This window comes from Erythrolamprus reginae, chromosome Z (genome assembly GCF_031021105.1).
Source record: "Erythrolamprus reginae isolate rEryReg1 chromosome Z, rEryReg1.hap1, whole genome shotgun sequence".
NCBI lineage: Eukaryota > Metazoa > Chordata > Lepidosauria > Squamata > Dipsadidae > Erythrolamprus > Erythrolamprus reginae.
This window is the reverse complement of record NC_091963.1, coordinates 41018920-41040929: the sequence shown is the minus strand read 5'-3', so window position 1 is coordinate 41040929 and position 22010 is coordinate 41018920. Positions and strand designations below refer to the sequence as shown.

Genomic DNA, 22010 nt, shown 5'->3' with positions numbered 1-22010 from the left:
AAATCCGAGCGGGAAATTCCTTCCGCTCGTCGATCTGCAGGCTAAAATGGCGGGCGCTACCAACTGCCGCCCTGGGGGGGGGGTGAGGTCCCCCTGGTTACAATATGCACGGCCCTTCAGGCGCCGTGACTTTGCTGCCTGCCAAAAGGCCTGGGGATTCCCCGCTCTCCGCTGGGTCCCCAGCGGCCGCTCGCTTTGTTCCGCGGCTTCGGCTGCGAGCGCTTTGAGGCTGGTAATAGCGATCAGCTGTGAGGCGCTCCGAAACAGATCCCGGCTTCAGCCAGGCAGCGTGCCTGCCTCTCGGTCAAGGCGCAGCCTTCCCTCATCAATTGGAAACGTTTCCTGCTGCCCCCTTAAGTGGGTAGGGGGCGGACCCCTCCCACTTGGGGTGAATAAGCTAGATATGGCCACGGAGGTCAGGGATCTCCAGCTCAACCTTCCTCTTCAGGGCAGTACTCGCGGGGAGAAGAGGCCCCATGAGGAGAACGTTGGGGGCGCTGCCCGCGGAGGGCAGAAACCCCAAAACAATGAAATGATCTGTGAAGACAGAAAAAACAAGATTAAAGGCAATACAGTACATACATATACATTTATTACAATAATACTTCATTAAATCAACATTTTCTAAGACTACTCCCTCAGGAGTAAAAAACTCAGAGTCCCTTCCTTGACTGAGTTTTTTAAAACTGAGGTACAGGGGCAGCAAGGGGGCGGTACCTAATTAATATGATAATTATATTAATTTATAACTCAGTCCCTACCAATAAGACTCGAGCTAAACCCCATGATGGACTCTCCTTCCAGAGACATGGGAGAAGGCCATGGACGACTTCCTGTCCCTCTGAAGGGAGGAAATGAGAGAAATGATGTTCTGCCGCCTGTCTCGGGAAAGGTACACCATACATGAGGTCGTATCGATGATGGCGCCCAGGTGTAGGAGCGTGGTAGATGGAATCAACTGGCTCTTGGGCACATTGATGGTAAAGCCGTGCTCCGTCAAGGTCCTCATCGTCAGGGCGAGATCCTGCTGGGCCTGGGCCTGAGATTTGGACAGGATCACAATATCGTCCAAATAGGCCATCAGGCGCACCGATTGTGCACGTAGGCTCGCCGTGAGGACGTCCAACAGTTTGGTAAAGGTTCTTGGCGCCGATGAAAGGCCGAATGGCATGGCCTTGTACTGATAATGGACGCCTTCGACGCAGAAACGCAGAAACCTTCGGTGAGGTGGGTAAATTGGTACATGTAGGTACGCCTCCTTCAGGTCCAGTGATGTTAAAAGGTCCTGGGGGCGAACTGCCGCTAGGATGGTTTGCAACGAATGCATCCTGAATTTCCTGTACAGAATGTACAGATTTAACTGCTTCAAATTCAGGATCAATCGGCAACCTCCCGACGACTTTGGAACTGTGAAGATCATGGAATAGAAACCGGTCCCCCTGGCGTGCTGTGGAACCGGCTCTATAGCGTGAATATGCAACAGATGTTGTATTTCTTGAAACAGTTCCCTCTTTTTGGTTGTATTCCTTGGTGTCGGGCACTGGAGGAAACGGTTGGGTGGGGGCTGAAGGAACTCCAACCTTAGGCCTCCAGACACCGTGGCTATTGCCCACCTGTCCGAGGAAGTGGCACGCCAGTAGGCACTGTAGAGGCGAAGCTTCCCCCCTAGCGGTTGATTGCTGGCGAAGTCATTTGGGGCGCTTGAAGCCTCTCTGGCTTGTACCTCTAAAAGGGCGTCGAGCCTGCTGATAGCCTCTGGTTCTATCCTGGAAGCCGGCCCGGTCATTCCGAAAGGAAGAGGCTTGGGTGAAACGTCCCTGAGAATATGGCCTCTGGGTCTGACCTGTTCCGGAAGAATTGTCCCAGCGAAAGGACTGCCTCCTGTTGTAAGGCGTAGACCTCCTGTCCTGCCGTCTGTTGGACCTGGGCAGGACCTTCCATTTGTCCTTATCCTCGACAAGGACCTTATCGAGAACTTCTCCAAACAGATCAGCTCCGCGGAAGGGAGAGGAAGCCAGGCGCCACTTCGACTTGGTGTCGGCTGGCCAGCTTCTAAGCCACAATAAGCGTCTTGAGGACAAGTTGGTGGACATCCCCCTTGCTGAAAATTTGGCAGAGTGGAGAGTGGCATCCGCCGAGAACTCCGCTGCGGCCAACAGCTTACTTAAGTCCTGCCGCATCCTGCCATCCTCCGGTCCAAGGCGGGACATCATTTCCTCAATCCAAACGATGGACGCTCGATTGAAAAAAGAAGCAGCGGCCGCTGCCCGAAATGCCCAGCCGGACATGGAATGTGATTTTCTTATGAGGATCTCTGCCTTCCTGTCCTCCGGCTTCAAATTGTCCCCCGATTCAGCTGGAACCATGGCATTTGACACCAGATTTACCACTGGATGATCAATTGGGGGAAACTGAAGAAGATTCTCAACCTCTTCATCAAATGCATACAGCTTGCGCTCCAGCATTGAAGGGCCTTGAGCAGCCGCTGGATGTTGCCATGGCCTTTTTGCGTTTTGAATAAAAATATCTGATGCCGGAATGTGGTCTGTTTCAGGCTGAGGTTCTTTGAGCAATGTAGTTGATCTGGGTGTCTCTGCGGGCTTTGTGATCCCCGGCAGGTCCACCGCTTGTTTGGCCTTGTGTAACAGTGTGCGAAACAAGGCGGGTTTAAAGAGGCCTGGGACAGTTGGTTGCTCAGGTAAAGTCTCATCGTCAGAGAAGTCGTAGTCCTTTTCACTACCCTCCTGCCAGGATGGGTCCTCTGATAACCCCATACCTGAAAGGGGCGGTGCAGACCACAAATTCCGTTTTTGAGGTTGATCTGGTTGTTGATGGCATTGCTGCACCCCTGTTGCTATGCCTTGTGAATAGGCATTATTAACCAATTCTTGGACAGCTGGTGACAGGTCCTGCCAAGTACTAGGCTGAGATCTGAGCCCAGCAGCAGTAGGGGTGAATGTAGCAGAAGGCCCTGCCTTGGCTTGGGGTGAAAAACCCCACAGAGGCCTGGACAAGGTTGCAGAACTTGGCCCACTCAGGGGATGATGAGCCTGCTGGATGGCCTGGCGATCTGGGGACCAATCCCTTCCCGGTAGGAAACCCTCTGGAACCACAGAATTGGGAGTCAAGTGCCCTGGTAATGGTGCAGGGCTTGGAGACCTTCCAGAGGCTAGAGAAGGAGCGTGTAGAGCTGACTCCAAACGTTGCTCCAACGCCAGAATACGTTTTTCAGCCTCCCTGAATGCTGAAGTGGATGGGCCCTGAGAAGCCTTGGGCTTAGACTTTCCCTTGTCCTTAGCCTTGGGGGGAGGGGCTGATGTTACTGCTTGCTCCCCACCAACTGCTAATTGATCCATGGTACTCACAGAACCGATCAACTCAATGAATTAGAAGAAAACAGCCGAGTGCTTGCCTTTGTGGTATACACGAAGCTTTTCCACAGAATGCAGCAAAAAAATGGCTGCCTACTGCTGACGAGACCTTGCTCGTCGCCCCACCCCCTCAGGCGATAATACGTCACTAACAGGCTTATGAAGGCCTAAAGGACGGAGGGGGGGTGGTTTCCCGCCTAAACGGGTGCAACCGTTGTGCCCAAAATGGCGGCCGCGAGTAAATGGGGCGGTAATATGCTTCGCCCTTGCCCCATCAGTGAGGAAACTGGCTTTCAGGAAAACCTTAGGTCCCCGAGCCACAGTAAGGCCAGCCGCCGCGATATCCTCCCTATCACAAAAGGAGTTCATTTTCACCGGCAATCCCAGGGGACCGTGCCCTGAGTGCGCGCGCGCGCGCGTAAACCAATAAGCCGGCAATATGCTCGGCAGCGGCGGCGGCATCGGCGGCGGCTTCGGCGGCGGCTTTCGGCGGCGGCGGCTTTCGGCGGCGGCGGCTTTCGGCGGCGGCGGCTTTGGCAGCGGCTTTAGGAGTCCCTGCCGCCCAACATATGGCCGCAATCACTCTAGCTGGGCCGCCTCGATTTCCTCCGCTTTTCTTCTGTTGGGGGGAGAAAGATCTCTCTGGGCGACTCCCCCTCAGCCTCCCAGTGAGGGGGACGGACCCCCTCACCTTCGGCTGCAGCCGGGTCTGGCCACGGAGGCCAGTGACCCATGGCTGAAAACCCCCTTCATAAAACTGTACCCGCTGAGGGAAGAGGTTTCCCGGGGGAAAATGATGGGGGTGTTGCCCACGGAGGGCAAGAACCCCGTCCTGTCTGGCAGTTCCTGAAAAACAAGAAAGACAAAGAAAACAGGTTAATCAAAAAATTTACACATGTAATTAACTTTATTCTAAATACTTTTTCTACACAATAAACTCATATGTCTCTCCAAAGACTGAGTTTTTGAAACTGAGCCCTTGGGGGCAGGCAAGGGGCGGTGCCTAATTAACATGTTAATTTATTAATTTATAACTCAGTCTCTACCAATAGCATTGAGGGTTAACCCATCCTGGACTCTCCTTCCAGAAGCAGTGGAGAATATGTCCTTTTTAATACGGAAGGAAGGAAGGAAGGAAGGAAGGAAGGAAGGAAGGAAGGAAGGAAGGAAGGAAGGAAAATTACATGGGGTAGTAAGATGCTAGAAGCACATCAATAAATTGCCAAAAGATTACCAGTATTTTTTAAAAGGACCACAAGTTTTAAAAAGAGCACAACTTTATTTTTTATTTTTTAAAAAAAATCAAATTCTTTTTAAAAAAAGAGGAAGTAAAAAAGCTGACAACCTAAGAAAATGCTAGCATTATGGTCAGTCATGAAAACAAATTCAAATTTCTTACCATCAAAGAAACTTTTGGCTCTCAGGTAACTCACGCTCAGTCTAAGTACAGACAGTTTATCCAATTTGGCAATAACATCCTGAGGGAATGGCAGGAGACCAGCCAGACGATCCAGCTCAGCATTCAATCGATCTCTATGCCTTTTTGATGGATTTGACTTTACTCCTTCAGGAGGGGAAGGTTTTATTCTGTCAAAATAATAGGACATAGTGAGATCACATTTAAAGTACATTGTGTTTTCACCTATAACAAGTATAATTCAGAAGTATCCCAAAATAATATATACATTTTCTTACTGGTCCTAGTGAAATAGGTATGTCCCAAACTTATTTTTGTTTTCAAAGGCATTTCTTCCGTTAAAATGAATGTTAAGCTATTAAGAAGAGATGAAGCAGAAGGAGGGCAGAGGAACAGCGGAATGATATTCTGATCACAATTCTGGGTTTAAAATGATAATATTGCGCAACTATTTTATCAGTATGCATCATCTCTAACTAACAGAGAAACTTTATATTTAAGTTTTTTAAATTTTATTTTATTGTTTATTTTAAAAAGTTACACATTATTATTGACAGCAATTAACTATAATCAGCTTTGCTGATACAGTGCAGTTACATAATTTTTTGAATTGCCAGCTGGACAGTGACTGGTCAAATGTTACCTAGCTATCTATGCATAAAAAAGGATGACAACCTGGGCTTCTCTGTTCCTAACCCAGCATTTTACAACCTACTATACAACGCCAGATCTCAAATAGTACACATACATTTATAAAATTAATATATTGCCTATATTAATATCAATATATTATACTTAATATATCATTAATATTAATTAATGTTAATATACTACACAAGGGACATGGAGGCTCATTGGCTAAAACGCTGCTTATTGATGGAAAGGTCAGCAGTTCAGAGATTTGAATCCCTAGCACTGTGTAACACAATGAGCTCCCTTACTTGTCCCAGCTTCTGCCAGTTCGAACCTAGAAGTTTGAAAGCACGTAAAAAATGCAAGTAGAAAAATAGGGACCACTTTGGTGGGAAGGTAAAAGTCATGCCGACCATATGACCACAGAAAAGTCTTCTGACAGCAGTGGCTCTTCAGCTTAGCAATGGAGATGAGCACCATCCCTAGAGCCAGAAACGACTAACACACATGTGCAGGGGAACTTTATCTTTACCTTACTACACTTAATATACTAAATCTTCAGTTAGTTTATACGCACTTCAAGATAGTTCATACAGATTATAAAACCTACACACTATAAAAACAAACAGTCATGTACAATAGATATAAAAAGTCTAACACACATATATTAAAATGCCAAAGTTTTGAAATGCTTTTAAAAAAAATCAGACCAAGATGCTTACGGTGAGCTGAAGAGGGCTGTGCACAGGAGATGCCCTTGCAATCTGACAGATCTGAAGCACTTTTATTTATTTATTTATTTTATTTTATTTATTAGATTTGTATGCCGCCCCTCTCCGTAGACTTTTGCAAGGAAGAGTGGGAGATTCCCAAGGCAAGGAGCCATTCTGATAGGCTCCTACCCCAAAGGGCTAATAAAATCAAAAGGTGCTTTGACAATGTATTAGTTTAAAAGTATGAACACTTATTCAACCATGTTACTGTATGTTTATTATTATTATTTTTGTCAAACTAAACGATTTTAGTTTATTTTTCAATTACATGGTGCAACTAATTTGTTATATAAAAAGTAAAAAAAGTGTAATTACATCTGAAAAATTTGGCATTTTAAGACAGATGTGTAGACTTTTTATATCTATGGTAACTATTATATCCAATCAAAATTGTAATATTTAAATCCTAGACTAGAGAATACAAATACATTTACCAAAAATTGAAAATATATTTACATAATATGTATAATCAAACAGACTCAGTTGCTATTCTCCTCAGATTGTTGCTATTCTCCTCACCTCAGATTGTTGCTATTCTCCTCACTGTCAAATAAAAACTATAGGCACCTTACACTGCAGGCTTAGTTATGTATGTGCTTCTATGTTGTTGAAACATATTTTTCATTTGCAACTGTACAACTGAGTACCCAGAATTACAGTTACATAAATAGCTTATGAAACAGATAATATGCACAGTTGCTTTTCAAACATCCACCCACACAACAAGGTTAATGTGTGAATTGGGTCATGGAACCAATTGTAGTTGGCATTCCTCCTAATTTATTGAAAATATATTTTGTTGGTACAAATAAATGTATTTAATTGAAGAAACTTTTAATTCATCTATCTACTGATTCCTAGATCAGGTATATTCTGTTCTAGATAAAATTTAAATATTATATCATGAGTGATTTCTACAATAATTATACAGTATGTCCTAATCCAAATTAAGACAGCAGTAATTGTAGAAACAAAATCAAAATTGGTAAAGTATGATAAATATTATAGGAATCAGATTACCGTATTAGCCCTAGTATAACAAAATAAATACTAAATTACAAATTTAGTCAAGAATGCTGTTGCAAAAATACATAAAATAACCATAAGAAATAATACAAGATGTATGCTTGTTGTTGAATGTGAATGAGTAATTTTAATGTTCCAGGATTTTTAGAGTAATTAATTATATTAATTTGATTTTAAACTTTAATATTGTATACTGTACTGGGTTTTTTATTATGTTGTGAGTCCTTGGAGAGGGGCAGCATACAAATCCAATCAATCAATCAATCAATCAATCAACCAATCAATAGTGTGAAGATGAAATGTCGTACCAAATAGTTAAAAGAAATTTGGGTGACATTCATTTTATTACAATGCCATATATTACATGAGGTCAGTGTATGTGAACAATGACAATTCCATTACTTCTATTGTCTCATTAAGCATGGCAGCTGGGGCATGTTCCTGATCCCATATTTTTGGGATTGTCATTTAGAAGGATGTTTGCATTTATTATTGCTATCCTCTGCAATACAATACTACCGTAGTCCAAGTTCATATACATACAAACATGCAAGCACACATACATGCATACATGCATGTATGCACGCACGCACACGCGCACACACACACACATCTATTTATTAGGCACATATACATATATACTCAGCAACGTATACAAAAGTTAGTCAGCTGGTGGGACTACAGAATGATGTGAAGATTAAGGATAAAATTCAGTCATTGAAAAAAGACAGTGGCCTGATTCTATCTGAAGCCCTGGAGCCTGCTAAACAAAGGCTCAAAGCACAGCTACTAGGCTAAAGAAATAGACATGCAGAGGCCAAAATGAGAAATGTCCTATTTCCAAAGAATTATTCAAGGTATCCCCGATACAATACAGTAATAGCAGCATATTAAAAGCAAAAACTGAATAGGCCTGGAAAAATACAGGAGAAAAGGTTCTGCAAAGCACTTGCAGAACCTGAGAGCATACCACAACAATCTCCCAGAACAGGCACTTATCATTGGCACAGTAACAACACAGCAGGCCAATAAATGAAGAGCTGGACCGCTTCTGGCCCAGATATGATTCATATCTACTGGCTATGAATTAACATGAACAATATCAGCATAGATGAACAGTATTCATAACAGGTTCCCACCCAAAGTAACACAAATGAACCAACATTTAGGAGCAGGCTTCCACCTTCATAACTAACAGAAGGAAGGACAGTGATGTTTAGGTAACATCCTCACAAGGGAACAGCACCATCTAACTATAGACCAATAACTTCTCTCCCCACAACAGAGAAAATTCTATCAAGCATCATGGGCACTGAGCTACAAGACCATATGGATAATTACACTAGCACAGCTCAGAAGGGAATTGGGGACAACATCAGACGTTCATAGAGCAGTCATCCAAGACTCAAAATCTAGACCAACCAATATGAGCATAGTCTGGATTGACTATAGGAAAATACATTTCAATGCTATACATGACTCTACTTTCGTCAAGAACTTAATTGGACTGTGAAAAATAACAATGGAAATCCACTGAAGATAGTCACACATGTGACCACCATATGTGCTATATACTAAAGTAATGCTGTTACTGTTCCGAATCGTTTAGAACCCTTAGCAATATAATCACAAAATTAGACATGGATATAAGTTCAAGAGTGGAACCATCACCAGTCATTTGTTCTACATGGATGATAACGAGCAGTATGCCACAAGTGAATGGAACAACCTGACACTGATCTAATGATGTCATTGGAATGCCTTTGGACTGGAGAAGTGTGGCCAGATAAAAGTGAAGAGAAGGAAAGTAGTTGGGACTGATAAGAACAAGGGCAGGCCACTTAGTGACCAGCTATAAGGACCTTGGTATCGCAGAGTTACATAAGAGCCATAATGAGGAAGCAAAGAAAGATAGCCAGCAACAAAGTTGCCCCCCCCCCCCCGGAGATTCATGCCGCCCCCATCCTTCTGGCTTTTTGTAAGGCATTAAAAACACATCTCTTCTGGCAACCTAAGCATTGTTTTCATGCTCCAGCCGACGGAATGAATGAATGATTATGAATGAATGTTAGTCAAGTGCTTTTTTAATTACATGGGGTTTTAAAGTAGGTTTTTACTGTTGTTGGGCTTTATTATATTGGATTTCTCAGATTTTGTACTGTACTGATTTTCTTATGTAATCTCCCCCAAGTCCAAGGAGAAGGGCGACCTAGAAATCCAAACAAACAAACAAACATCACCAAAAAAATAAGACTGAAGAACTAGACTAGTGATGGTGAACCTTTTTTTCCTTGGGTGTTGAAATAATAATAATAATAATAATAATAATAATAATAGTAGTAGTAGTAGTAATAAAAATAATTTATTATACTTATAATACAGAAATACAAATCTAATATTAAAAACAATTATTTAAAAACCCATTATAAAACAGTCATACAATCCAACAAACCATACATGAAACGGAACAGCTAGGGTTATGTCAATTTCCCCAAGTCTGGCGACATAGTGGGTTTTCAGAAGTTTGCAAAAGGCAAGGAGGTTGGGGGCAGTCCTAATCTCTGGGGGGAGTTGATTCCAGAGGGCCGGAGCCACTACAGAGAAGGCTCTTCCCCCGGGTCCCGCCAGATGACATTGTTTTGTTGACGGGACCCAGAGAAGGCCAACTCTGTGGGAACTAATCGAAATAGCTTGAGTGCGCATTATCGTGCATGCATGAGTGCCCATACCCATAATTCAATGCCGGGGCAGGGCAAAAACAGCTTCCTCCATCCCAGGAGGCCCTCTGGAGGCCAGAAACAGCCTGTTTCCCAACTTCTGATGGGCCCAGTAGGCTCATGTTTCACCCTCCCTAGGCTCCAAAGGCTTCCCTGGAGCTGGGAGAGGGTAAAACCACCCTCCCCATCCCCCTCCGGAGGCTCTCTGGAAACCAAAAGTGCCTCCCAGAGCCTATGTGCTAGTCAAATATCAGCTGGCTGGCACACAATGCACGTTGGAACTGAGCTAGGGCAACAGCTCCCGTGCTAGCAGATATGGCTCCGCGTGCCACCTCTGGCACCCGTGCCATAGGTTCGCCATCACTGAACTAGGCCAATGAGAAGAAAAAGGTTCATACCATCAATATGAAAACATACCAGTCCTCATATGCACTGTGGGCGTAGTGAATTAGCCAAAGCTGCTTAAGTAAAGTCCCCAAGATTCCACAAGATATGAAAGTTTCCAGCCCAAATCCAACACTAGAGATTTTACATTGACCAGAAAAAGGACAGGCAGAATCTGGTGAATGTCAAAGTAACTATCCTGCGGGAATACATCAATAAAATGGTATACAAAGAGGAACTGTATAGAGAATGCCTGAGACAGTAGATAACACCATATATGGAATGCTCCGTCAACAAATATCTAAGGTGAATGATATTGGGAAATGCTATCAGTGGCTGCAAAAGGCTGGATTGAAAGACAGCACTGAGGCACTGATGATAGATATCAAATCCATAGAATCAGGGGTCTACCACACTAGACCTGAGATGCACACTGTGCAATGAAATTTCAGGAAAAGTCCAACATATAGCGGCACATATAAGATACAAAGAGGGACAGCATGCCTGTCCTAAAAATTTTAAGTCAACTATTTTCCATAACAGTTATGTAAGGAGAGGTAGCCCTCTACTCAATTTATGGCCATAATTGATCCAAAAATTATGTTGCTAAGGAAAAAATTGAGTTTTGCTCCATGCTATGACTTTTCTTGCTATACTTGTTAATTGAATCACTACAGTTGTTAAATTAATAACACAGTGGTTAAATGAATCGGGTTTCCCCATTGACTTTGCTTGTCAGAAGGTTGCAAAAGGTAATGACATGACCCCTGGACACTGCAATCTTCATAAATGTGAGTCAGTTGTCACACATCAGAATATAAATTACATGACTATGAGGATGCTGCAACAGTCTGCAGAAGTGTGAAAAAATGGTCATAAGTCATTTTTTTTCCATTTGTAACTTTGACAGTCACTAAACAAATTGTACAGCATACTAAAATGCAGAGTTATCACCCTGACAACAAAAGTGTGTATAGTCAAAGCTATGGTTTTACCAGTTACAATATATGGCTATGAAAGTTGGACCATAAGAAAGGCTGAGCGCCAAAGAATTGAGGACTTTGAACTATGGTGCCAGAGAAGACTCCTGCAAGTCCTTTGGATTGCAAAGCGATCAAACCGGTCAGTCCTAGAGATCAACCCTGACTGCCCTTTAGAAAACTAGATCCCGAGATGAAACTCAAATACTTTAGCCACCTAATCACTGGAGAAGAGCCTAATGCTGGGAACGATTGAGGGCAAAAGAAGGAAGGGACACCAGAGAATGAGATGACTGGATGGAGTCACTGAAGCAGTTGGCATAAGCTTAAATGGACTTCGGAGGATGGTAGAGGATAGGGAGTCCCGGGGGAATGTTGTCTATGGAATCACAATGGGTTGGACATGACTTCTCGACTGCAACAGCAACAAACAAACTGTTGTAAGTTGAAGATTATCTGTATTTTCTCAAACTAAACACTAAGCAGAAAATTTGACACAATTTGTCAGCCTACTCTTATTTTTTAGAAGACATATAAAATTGAATGTATATTCTTTTGGACAAATCAAAACAAACAATCTTATATAAACAATCTTAAATATAAAATATATTTTAGCCACTAAAATATACAGAACTTTCTCTTAACATTCCTTAATACGTATGCATTTTTCTAAATATGAAGAATCCATTATAAAATGATATGCATGATAATTCTTTAGGTACAGATTATAATACTATTTCCATTTGGAATGAACAGATTCTTTTTTTAAAATTACACAGTAAGCAGAATCTGTTTCAAACAGGAAATATTACATGCTTCCTAGTATTTCCTAATATTTTGCTCTAATCTATATATATTTAACACTTGAGTTAACGGAACTATTTCTACATATTCAGTATAGATATGTGAAAGATTAGTAAGATTAATAGGTTTAATTTGTACCAAAAATGTTTACATTATCATTAAAAATCTACAATACAGTATCATCGTTCTGCATTCTGGCCATCACTACCGAATCAGCAAAATATTTGTATTAACATTACAAAATATTTCAAAATATTATCTGTAAGTCTTGGCTAGGAAAGAGAAAGAGCTTACATTTTATTTAGCCATTGACAACAGCATAAAAATTTAAAGTTACAGGTTATGTACACTTAATGACTCTTTGTTCATTTGAAGTTTCCATGATGCTGATCAAGAGGGGGAACTTATGACCTGCCCTCTAATTTAAAGCCACCATGCAACCATATGTTCATGTGATCACCATATACAAATTTCCCTGCCACCGTCTCCAAAGAAAAGTCAATATGGAAGCCAGGATGTCATAAGCCATGGTAATGTGAAATCCTCACTTAAAAACCCACAGTAATTCATTAAACAACAGCAATTAGAAATGCCAGAATTATCCTCATAACTTCAGTAGCACGCAATTCTTTTATTTACACTGCAATGTTTAGTGACATAATTTCCATTCCCGATTACCATCATTAAGTGAGGACTATCTGTATAAAGTTATTTTTCACAAGATAACATTCTTAAACATCTCTTTCAGTTGATACCTGAGCATAGTGCTAAGATGGATTGTGGATGATCGCTGGTGGGATCAGGATAATAGTAATACAGTACATACATTCTGGTTTCCTTGATCTTTCAGTGGCTTTCTATACCATTGGTCAGGAAATTCTTCTGGACTGGCTAAGGGACTTGGGAACAGATTACAGCGTTGTAGTACTGTCACATCCAGCCTTCAGGTTGCAAGTTTGACATTCCTGTTACAGTAGTTCTTCTTTCTCTGGGATCATTACAAATTGGTGTTGGTAAAGAGCCCAACTGAATATTGAAAGGTTCCTCAGAGATTACTCTCTTTTCAGCTCTAATTAACAACTATATGAAGCTGCTGGATGAAGTTTGTTTATTTATTTTACTTATTTATGTATTCGATTTCTATGCAGCCCTTCTCCCGAGATTCAGGCGTCTTACAGCAAATTTATTCAAAATACATTAGAAATCTACAATAAAATCTACATTAAAATACTATCTTAAAACCCCACACATTATATGTTGTCAAATAATAATGGCATATGGCAATGATCTTAAGAAATAGGAGCCACAAACACAGAATTATCAAATGACATGGAAAAAATATCTCATCTCATATAAGCAGAAAGATGTAGGAAACATTTTAGAAGGGATCCTCACTGTAGACCGCGTTGAAAAAGCAATCCGTGACCTCAAACCTTCCCTATCAGTCGGACCAGACAGTATTTGTGCATACTTCCTACAAAAGCTTTCTTCTGCTATAGCTGAACCTCTAAGCATTATCTTCCAAAAATCCTTCAGGACCAGCACACTCCCCAAGCTATGGTCAAAAGCAATAGTCATCCCCATCTTCAAAAAAAGAAACCCTTCTCTCGTTGACAACTACAGACCAATATCACTGTGCTGCATCTCATGTAAAATCATGGAATCAATTATAAATCAATCAATCACCCTTTACTTACAATCTAATAACCTACTCTCTAACAAACAATTTGGATTCAGAAAGAAATTATCCTGCAACCTACAACTACTTCACTCCAAAAACATTTGGACTAGCCACCTAGATCAAGGAAAATCCATTGATGCAATTTATATTGACTTTTGCAAAGCCTTCGACTCAGTGGTCCATGACAAACTACTCCTAAAACTCAAATCCTATGGCATCTCAGGATTCACAGTTGGATTACTGCACAGCTGGATTACTGCATTCCTGTCAAACAGGCAACAAATTGTCAAAATTGGAAACGCCATTTCCACCCCGTGCCTGTCAAAAGTGAAGTTCCCCAGAGCGGTGTACTAGGTCCTACTCTTTTCATTCTCTACATCAACGACCTCTGCGATCATATCACAAGCAACTGTGTTCTTTTTGACGACGATGTAAAACTTTTCAACACCACGGACAACACATCTACTCTCCAAAAAGACCTCGACTTTGTCTCAGATTGGTCTAACACCTGGCAACTTCAAATATCAACCAACAAATGCTCTACCCTCCACATCGGGAAAAAGAATCCTAACCTCATATATAAACTGAATAAACAAATTCTCACAGCCAACCCACACTCAGTAAGAGACCTTGGAATACTAATATCAAATGACCTAAGGGCTAAAGCCCACTACAATAATATCACCAAAAAGGCTTCTAGAGTTGTTAACCTGATCCTACGTAGCTTCTGCGCCTGCAATCTCACACTACTCACAAGAGCCTACAAAACTTTTGCCAGATCCATCCTTGAATACAGCTCATCTGTCTGGAACCCATACCACATCTCGGACATCAACACCTTTGAAAACATCCAAAGATATTTCACCAGAAGAGCTCTTCACTCCTCCACTCGAAACAGAATACCCTACAAAAATAGACTAACAATCCTGGGTCTAGAAAGCTTAGAACTGTGATGCCTAAAACACGATTTAAGTATTTCCCACAAGATCATATGCTGCAATGTCCTACCTGTCAATGACTACTTCAGCTTCAACCGCAACAACACAAGAGCACGCAACAGATTCAAGCTTAATATTAACCGCTACAAACTTGACTGTAAAAAATATGACTTTAACAATCAAGTTGTCGAAGCGTGGAAGTCATTACCAGACTCAATAGTGTCAACCCCTAACCCCCAACATTTCTCCCTTAGACTATCCACGATTGACCTCTCCAGGTTCCTAAGAGGTCAGTAAGGGGCATACATAAGTGCACTAGTGTGCCTTTCGTCCCCTGTCCAATTGTCTTTCCTTTATCTCATATCTCATATATATTTTCTTCCTTTCATATATCTTTTCCTCTATTTTATATTTTGCTTTATATATATTACCTCATGTCTATTCTCTACTATATGTATTGTGTATTGGACAAAAAAAATAAAATAAAGCTCAAAGGACAGATATCTTATAGATTTTCTTCTCATTCATAACAGTTGAACATAACAGTTAAAAAGATATCTTATGCCCTAAAAGTATTTCATAATCTGCAGCACAAATTTGGTCCATAATATCCATTTATAGTCTATAAGTGACCTATTTAAAGAAAAGATACGAAAGGAACTCATGGTAAACTCAAACTGTACTTCACATCCTTAACAGTAGCACAAAATATACAAACCTAGAACCCTGATTTTCCTCAATGTTTCCCTGGATCAATATGCTAGTGCTGAGGTGGTGCAGCAGATAGAGTGTAGTACTGCAGGCCACTAAAAGCTGACTTTAGATCTGCGATTTCGCTGAGGCTTTCCACGCTGGGAAACCCCACTTCCAGACTTCCGTTGCCAGCTGAAGCGCCTGTTTTTTCGATGCTGGGATTCCCCCGCAGCATTGCAAAAACACGGAAGTCCAGAGGTGAGGTTTCCTATGGAGGGGAGCCTCAGGGGAATCCCACCAGCACGAAAACGGGTGCTTCGGTTGGCAAAAGGGGTGAATTTTAGGCTTGCACGCATTAAGCGCTTTTCCATTGATTCCTATGGGAAACATTGTTTTGTCTTACAAACTTTTCACCTTACGAACCTCGTCCTGGAGCCAATTAAGTTCGTAAGACAAGGTATCACTGTACCTATTTAACTGCCTTCACTGTAAATATCTTATTTCTTTCAGAACTCTATTGCAAATACAGTGGTACCTCTACCTAAGAACACCTCTACTTACGAACTTTTCTAGATAAGAACTGGGTGTTCAAGATTTTTTTGCCTCTTCTCAAGAAACATTTTCCACTTACACACCCGAGCGTCTGAAACTGTAACCGGAAAAGGCAGGGAGAAGCTTCCGTGGGGCCTCTCTAGGAATCTCCTGGAAGGAAACAGGGCTGGAAAAGGCAGGAAGAAGCCTCCATGAAGCCTCTCTAGGAATCTCCTGGGAGGAAACAGGCCAGAAAAGGTGGGGAGAAGCCTCCGTGGGGCTTCTCTAGGAATCTCCTGGGAGGAAACAGGGCCTCCACCCTCCCTGTGGTTTCCCCAATCGCACATATTATTTACCTTTACATTGATTCCTATGGGAAAAATTACTGCTTCTTACAAACTTTTACTTAAGAACCTGGTCACGGAATGAATTAAGTTCGTAAGTAGAGGTATCACTGTACATCCTATTTGGATGTTTCCATAAGAAAACTGAACAGCTAACATAAAAAGACAATTTTAAATTTATTTTAAGATAACTATGTAATGCTAGAAAATATTTGAACAAGTTAACATTTTAAAATCTAGTTGCATATCAGTGAATCCATTATTATTTACAGAACGGACCATGTTGCTTAATAGTAAATATTGCATAACAAACAACTGTCACCTTTAAAATAACTCTAGGAACATTCATTTTATGGGTGTGTACTACTTTTATATAAAGCCTAGAAACCATTATATAATATACCAGTACCTCAGCTCTTAAGGCCACTTTATAAGCACAGACACTATCATACTGCAAAGTCACACATGGAGTATGTATGTATGTATGTATGTATCTACGTACGTACGTACGTACGTACTTACTTACTTACTTACTTACTTACTTACTTACTTACTTACTTACTAGATTTGTATGCTGCCCCTCTCCGTAGACTCAGGACGGCTCACAGCAGTGATAAAACAATATACTATAACAAATCTAATACTAAAGTCTAAAATAACAATTTACATTGAAAAGCTAAAAAAAACCCATTACTGTATATAAAAAGCATACAGACAAACTATATCATACATAAAACTACATAGACAAGGGGAGATGTCTCAGCTCCCCCATGCCTGACGGCAGAGGTGGGTTTTAAGAAGTTTCCGAAAGGCAAGGAGGGTGGGGGCAGTCCTAATCTCTGGGGGGAGGTGGTTCCAGAGGGTCGGAGCCACCACAGAGAAGGCTCTTCCCCTGGGTCCCGCCATCCGACATTGTTTAGTCGACGGAACCCAGAGAAAACCAACTCTGTGGGACCTAACCGGCCACTGGGATTCGTGCGGCAGAAGGCAGTCTCACAGAAATGTTTCTTTCCAGGCCTAATTGGGTGCTAACAATGTTCCCAGTTTTTACCAGCTTGCAAGCTCTTTTATTGTTACTCTCTGCCAAGAATGTTTTCCAAACCCTGTCTTTGTAAGGGTTTTTTTCCCATTGCTTTACTTGATCTAGATATTTCTTTCCAGGTGCGATTAATGTTCCCAAGTTCTTTCATTGTTACTCTCTGCCAAGAAGACTGTTTTCCAAGCCCATTGCTCTACTTGCTCCAACTGTTTTTTTCCAGGTGCTAATGATGTTTCCAACTATTACTGGCTTGCAAGCTCTTTCATTGTTATTCTCTCACAATAAAGTTTTTTTTAAGCCCTTAACCAGAGAATAGAATAATGTGCTGAATCTGACTAGACTAAGGATGCTAGCCAGATGAATACCTGGTAAGCAGATTCTTTTCCCTATTTTCCTCCCAAAATCTAAGGTGCGTCTTATCCTCCGAAAAATACAGTATATGTCATTGGGGAGGGAGGCCTCAGGATTTTAGAGATGCTTAGGTGGAGCATGGCCAATAAAAGGTTGGGAATTACTGCACTAGATAAAAACTGACTCAAAAGAATACCAACAGATGGCATGAGAACGAAACAAGAAACTGATTATTGACATCTGAATGGACAGGTATCCCAAGCCCACCGACACGAAGAAAGGAGGAACTTTATGGCAAGAATGAATATTCTTCAGGGTACACAAAAGGAAAATACTATTAAAATATAAATACTACATTAAAGGAGGATACGGCTGAAGGATTTGACCTGCCTTATTCTGGGGAACCCTGAACAGATTAAGAGTTGGAATGCCTAAATGTAAAACCAGTATAACTGTCTGGTTTGGTTCTGCAACCCAACAAGACAACCATAGATTTCAAAGGATTAGAACTGCAAAAAAAAACCAATTACTGCCAACCTGCCTTCCATTGAGGAACTGTATAATGCACAAATAAAAAAGAGGGACATGCAAATATTTATGGATCTCTTGCATCCTAGACATAAATTTTTTCAACTCTTACCCTCAAAACATCACTATACACCAAGACAACTAGACACAAGAGCACTTTTTTCCCCAAACGCCACTCTGCTAAACCAATAATTCCCTCACCACTGTCAAACTATTCACTAAGGCTGCATTACTATTACTATTAGTTTTTCTCATTGTTCCTATCCCTCATCTCCTCCCACTTACGATTGTATGACTGTAACTTGTTGCTTGTATCCTTAAAATTTGTATTAATATTGTTTCCTGATTGCTTATTTGAACCCTATGACAATCATTAAGTGTTGTACCACATGATTCTTGACAAATGTATATTTTATTTTATGTACCTGAGAGCATATGCACCAAGACAAATTCCTTGTGTGTCCAATCACACTTGGTCAATAAAAAATTGTATTCTATTCTATTTTCTTTTATGTACAAAGAGCATATGCACCGAAGATGAATTCCTTGTGTGCTCAATTACACTTGGTCAATAAAGAATTCTATTCTACTCTACTCTACTTTACTGTACTCTACTCTACTCTACTCTACTCTGTTCTATTTTGTTGTTCTGTTCTATTCTATTCTATATGCACAAATGTGGGCTCCTTGGCAGATAACAATATGCTATGTCATTGTGGATAAATAGAGAGCCCAACCCAGGGGTGGGCTACTGCCCAGATAGGGGGTGGGCTACTGCCCAGACAGGGGGTGGGCTACTGCCCAGACAGGGGGTGGGCTACTGCCCAGACAGGGGGTGGGCTACTGCCCAGACAGGGGGTGGGCTACTGCCCAGACAGGGGGTAGGATACTGCCCAGACAGGGGGTGGGATACTGCCCAGACAGTATGTTAGCTACTATTAAAAATGGGTACGGTAGTCTTTGAATTTTAACAGTTCATTTAGTGACTGTTAGAATGGCAATGAAAAAAATGACTTGTGACCGTGCTGGCGCCATATTTAGAATACAATATTGCAGGCTAATTTGCGGAGTATCAGAAGGCTGAAGGTTGACTCAACCTTCCATCCTTATGAGGTTGGTTGATCAAATGAGGTTGGGTGACCAAACTAAGAGACTGAATAACGAACAAAATAAGGAAGGGGAACAAGTCAAGCCTACAAATCAATCAGAGGATAAAAAATGTCCACCCAGAATCAGACACAAACAACTAAAATGCCTGTACACAAACGAACAAAACCCGGGGAACAAACAGGAGGAACTGGAATTACTAATGCATGATGGTGAATACGATCTAACAGAAACCTGGTGGGACGAAACACACAACTGGAACACGCAGATAAAGGGTTACAATCTCTTCAAGAAAAATAGGTCAAACAAGAAAGGAGGTGGAGTTGCCCTATACATAAAAGACCACTACATTGTCACAGGGCTATATTCAACCAAAGAAGATAACCCCCTAGAAAGCATATGGGTTAACATAAAAGAAAAAAAGTGCAACACTACAATAGGAGATACTACAGACCACCAAACCAAACTGATACAATGGACAACCTCTTTACAAGCCAACTAACAGAAATATGCAATAAGCAAAACACAACAATAATGGGGGACTTTAACTACCCTGACATCAACTGGAAAACCAACTCAGCACCAAGCGGAAAGACTAATAGATTTGTCTCCAGTCTCGCAGATAACTTTCTACCCCAAAAAGTGGAACCAGGAACCAGGAATTGAAGAAAGGACGTTGGGCGAGAGTGACCACGTCACCCTAAAATTCAATATAATATAATCACTAACTGCTGAACCCAACACCACTTCAGTCCCAGACTTCAGAAAAGCGGACTTCAACAAGCTCAGAGACAACCTGGAAAATATCCCCAGGAAGGAAGTTCTAAAGAGTAAATCCGCACAGGAAGCCTGGGAGGTACTCAAAAACACAATCATAGATGCCCAACACAACACAATCCCGATGAAAAAGAAAAACAGGAAAACTAAAAAAGAAACCAGCATGGCTAAACAAAAACCTCACAGACAACCTAAAAGGAAAAAAAAGCCAAATACAAAAAATGAAAAGAAGGACATAACCAAGGCGGAATTTCAACAAACAGCAAGAATCTGCCAACAAAAAATAAGAACAGCAAAGGCCCAACATAAACAATATCTAGGAATGAAAGCCAATGACAACAACAAAAAACGTTATTCCAGCACATAAACAACAAGAAGAAAATCAAGGAAACAGTCACTACACTAAAAAATGAAGATGGTAAAGAAATCACAGACAACAAAGATAAAGCAAAGCTGCTCAATGCCTATTTTGCATCAGTCTTCACACAAAAAGGAACCACCAACCAACCAACCTGCAACTCAACTGCAATAAACAGCCCTGGAACTGAACTCAACATAAATAAAAACACAATAAGGGACCACTTGTGGGAGCTCAACGAGTACAAATTGCCAGGACCAGATGGATTACACCTAAAAGAACTGGCAGACACCATCGCGGAACCACTTCTCCTCATCTACCAAAATCCTGGAGCACAGGAGATCTACCGGAAGACTGGAAGTGAGCTGATGTAGTCCCATTCACAAAAAAGGTAAAAAGACCGACCCAGGTAAGTACAGACCAATCAATCTGACTTCTATATCTGGAAAAATACTGGAGAAAATAATCAAAAAACAACTTTGCCTCTACCTAGAAACAAACAAGATAATATCCAATAGCCAACATGAGTTTGTCAGAAACAAATCATGCCAAACCAATCTCATATCATTTTTCAACAACATAACCAAATCAGTAGACCAACGCAACGTAGTTGACCTCATATACTTGGACTTCAGCAAAACTTTTGATAAAGTAGATCACAATATCCTAATCCACAAATTAGAAAACAATACATGCAGATGGATAAACAGTTGGCTGACCAACCGCACCCAACGAGTTGTCCTCAATGGCTCCAAATCCACATAGAAGAAGGCAGGCAGTGGGGTACCACAGGGTTCTGTCCTGGGCCTTGTGCTCTTCAACATTTTCATCAATGACCTAGATGAGGGTATAGAGGGGGAACTAATTAAATTTGCAGATGACACCAACCTGACGGGGATAGCCAACACCCTAGAGGATAGGCTCAAAATACAGAAAGACCTAGATAGATTAATGCTGTGGGCCCAAACTAACAAAATGATGTTCAATGTCGAGAAGAGTAAAATCCTTCACCTAGATTAAAAAAAACCTAGACATGCATACAGTCTGGGAGGACCCTAGTTAGCAGTAATGATTGTGAAAGGGATCTCAGAGTCTTGGTGGATAATCAATTAAATATGAGCCAGCAATGTGCAGCAGCGGCTAAAAAGGCCAACACAATCCTAAGCTGTATCAACAGGAGGATACAATCCAAGACCAGAGAGGTATTAATACCACTCTATAATGCCCTGGTCAGACCACATCTGGAGTACTGCATTCAGTTCTGGTCACCACACTTCAAAAGAGACTTAGAAACTCTGGAGAAGGTGAAGAAAAGAGCAGTCAAAATGATTAGGGGACTAGAAACCAAGATTTATGAAGAGAGATTGCTGGAACTGGGCATGGATAGCCTAGAGAAAAGAAGGGCCAGGGGGGACATGATAGCAGTCTACAGGTACTTGAGGGGTAGACACAGAGAGGAGGGGGGTCACGCTGTTTTCAAGGGCACCAGAGGGCCAGACGAGGAACAACGGTTGGAAGCTGACCAAGGAGAGATTCAACCTAGAAATAAGGAAGAACT

General features: G+C 41.5%; 1 protein-coding gene across 2 annotated transcripts in view; it reads right to left on the bottom strand.

The window, feature by feature from the left end:
* The window catches only part of AHR (aryl hydrocarbon receptor), an 83412-nt gene that overhangs the window by 56457 nt on the left and 4945 nt on the right, over positions 1-22010 (bottom strand). The window contains exons 2-3 of one of the 2 annotated variants that reach the window (XM_070726524.1): positions 21181-21289; positions 4771-4958 (exon numbers count right to left, since the gene is read on the bottom strand). Coding sequence is in view for 1 of the 2 variants with exons in the window: in XM_070726523.1 (XP_070582624.1) it covers positions 4771-4958 (188 nt within the window). In the remaining variant the exon portion in view is untranslated. The remainder of the gene's footprint in view (positions 1-4770; positions 4959-21180; positions 21290-22010) is intronic. The other variant, XM_070726523.1, reaches the window with a different exon arrangement.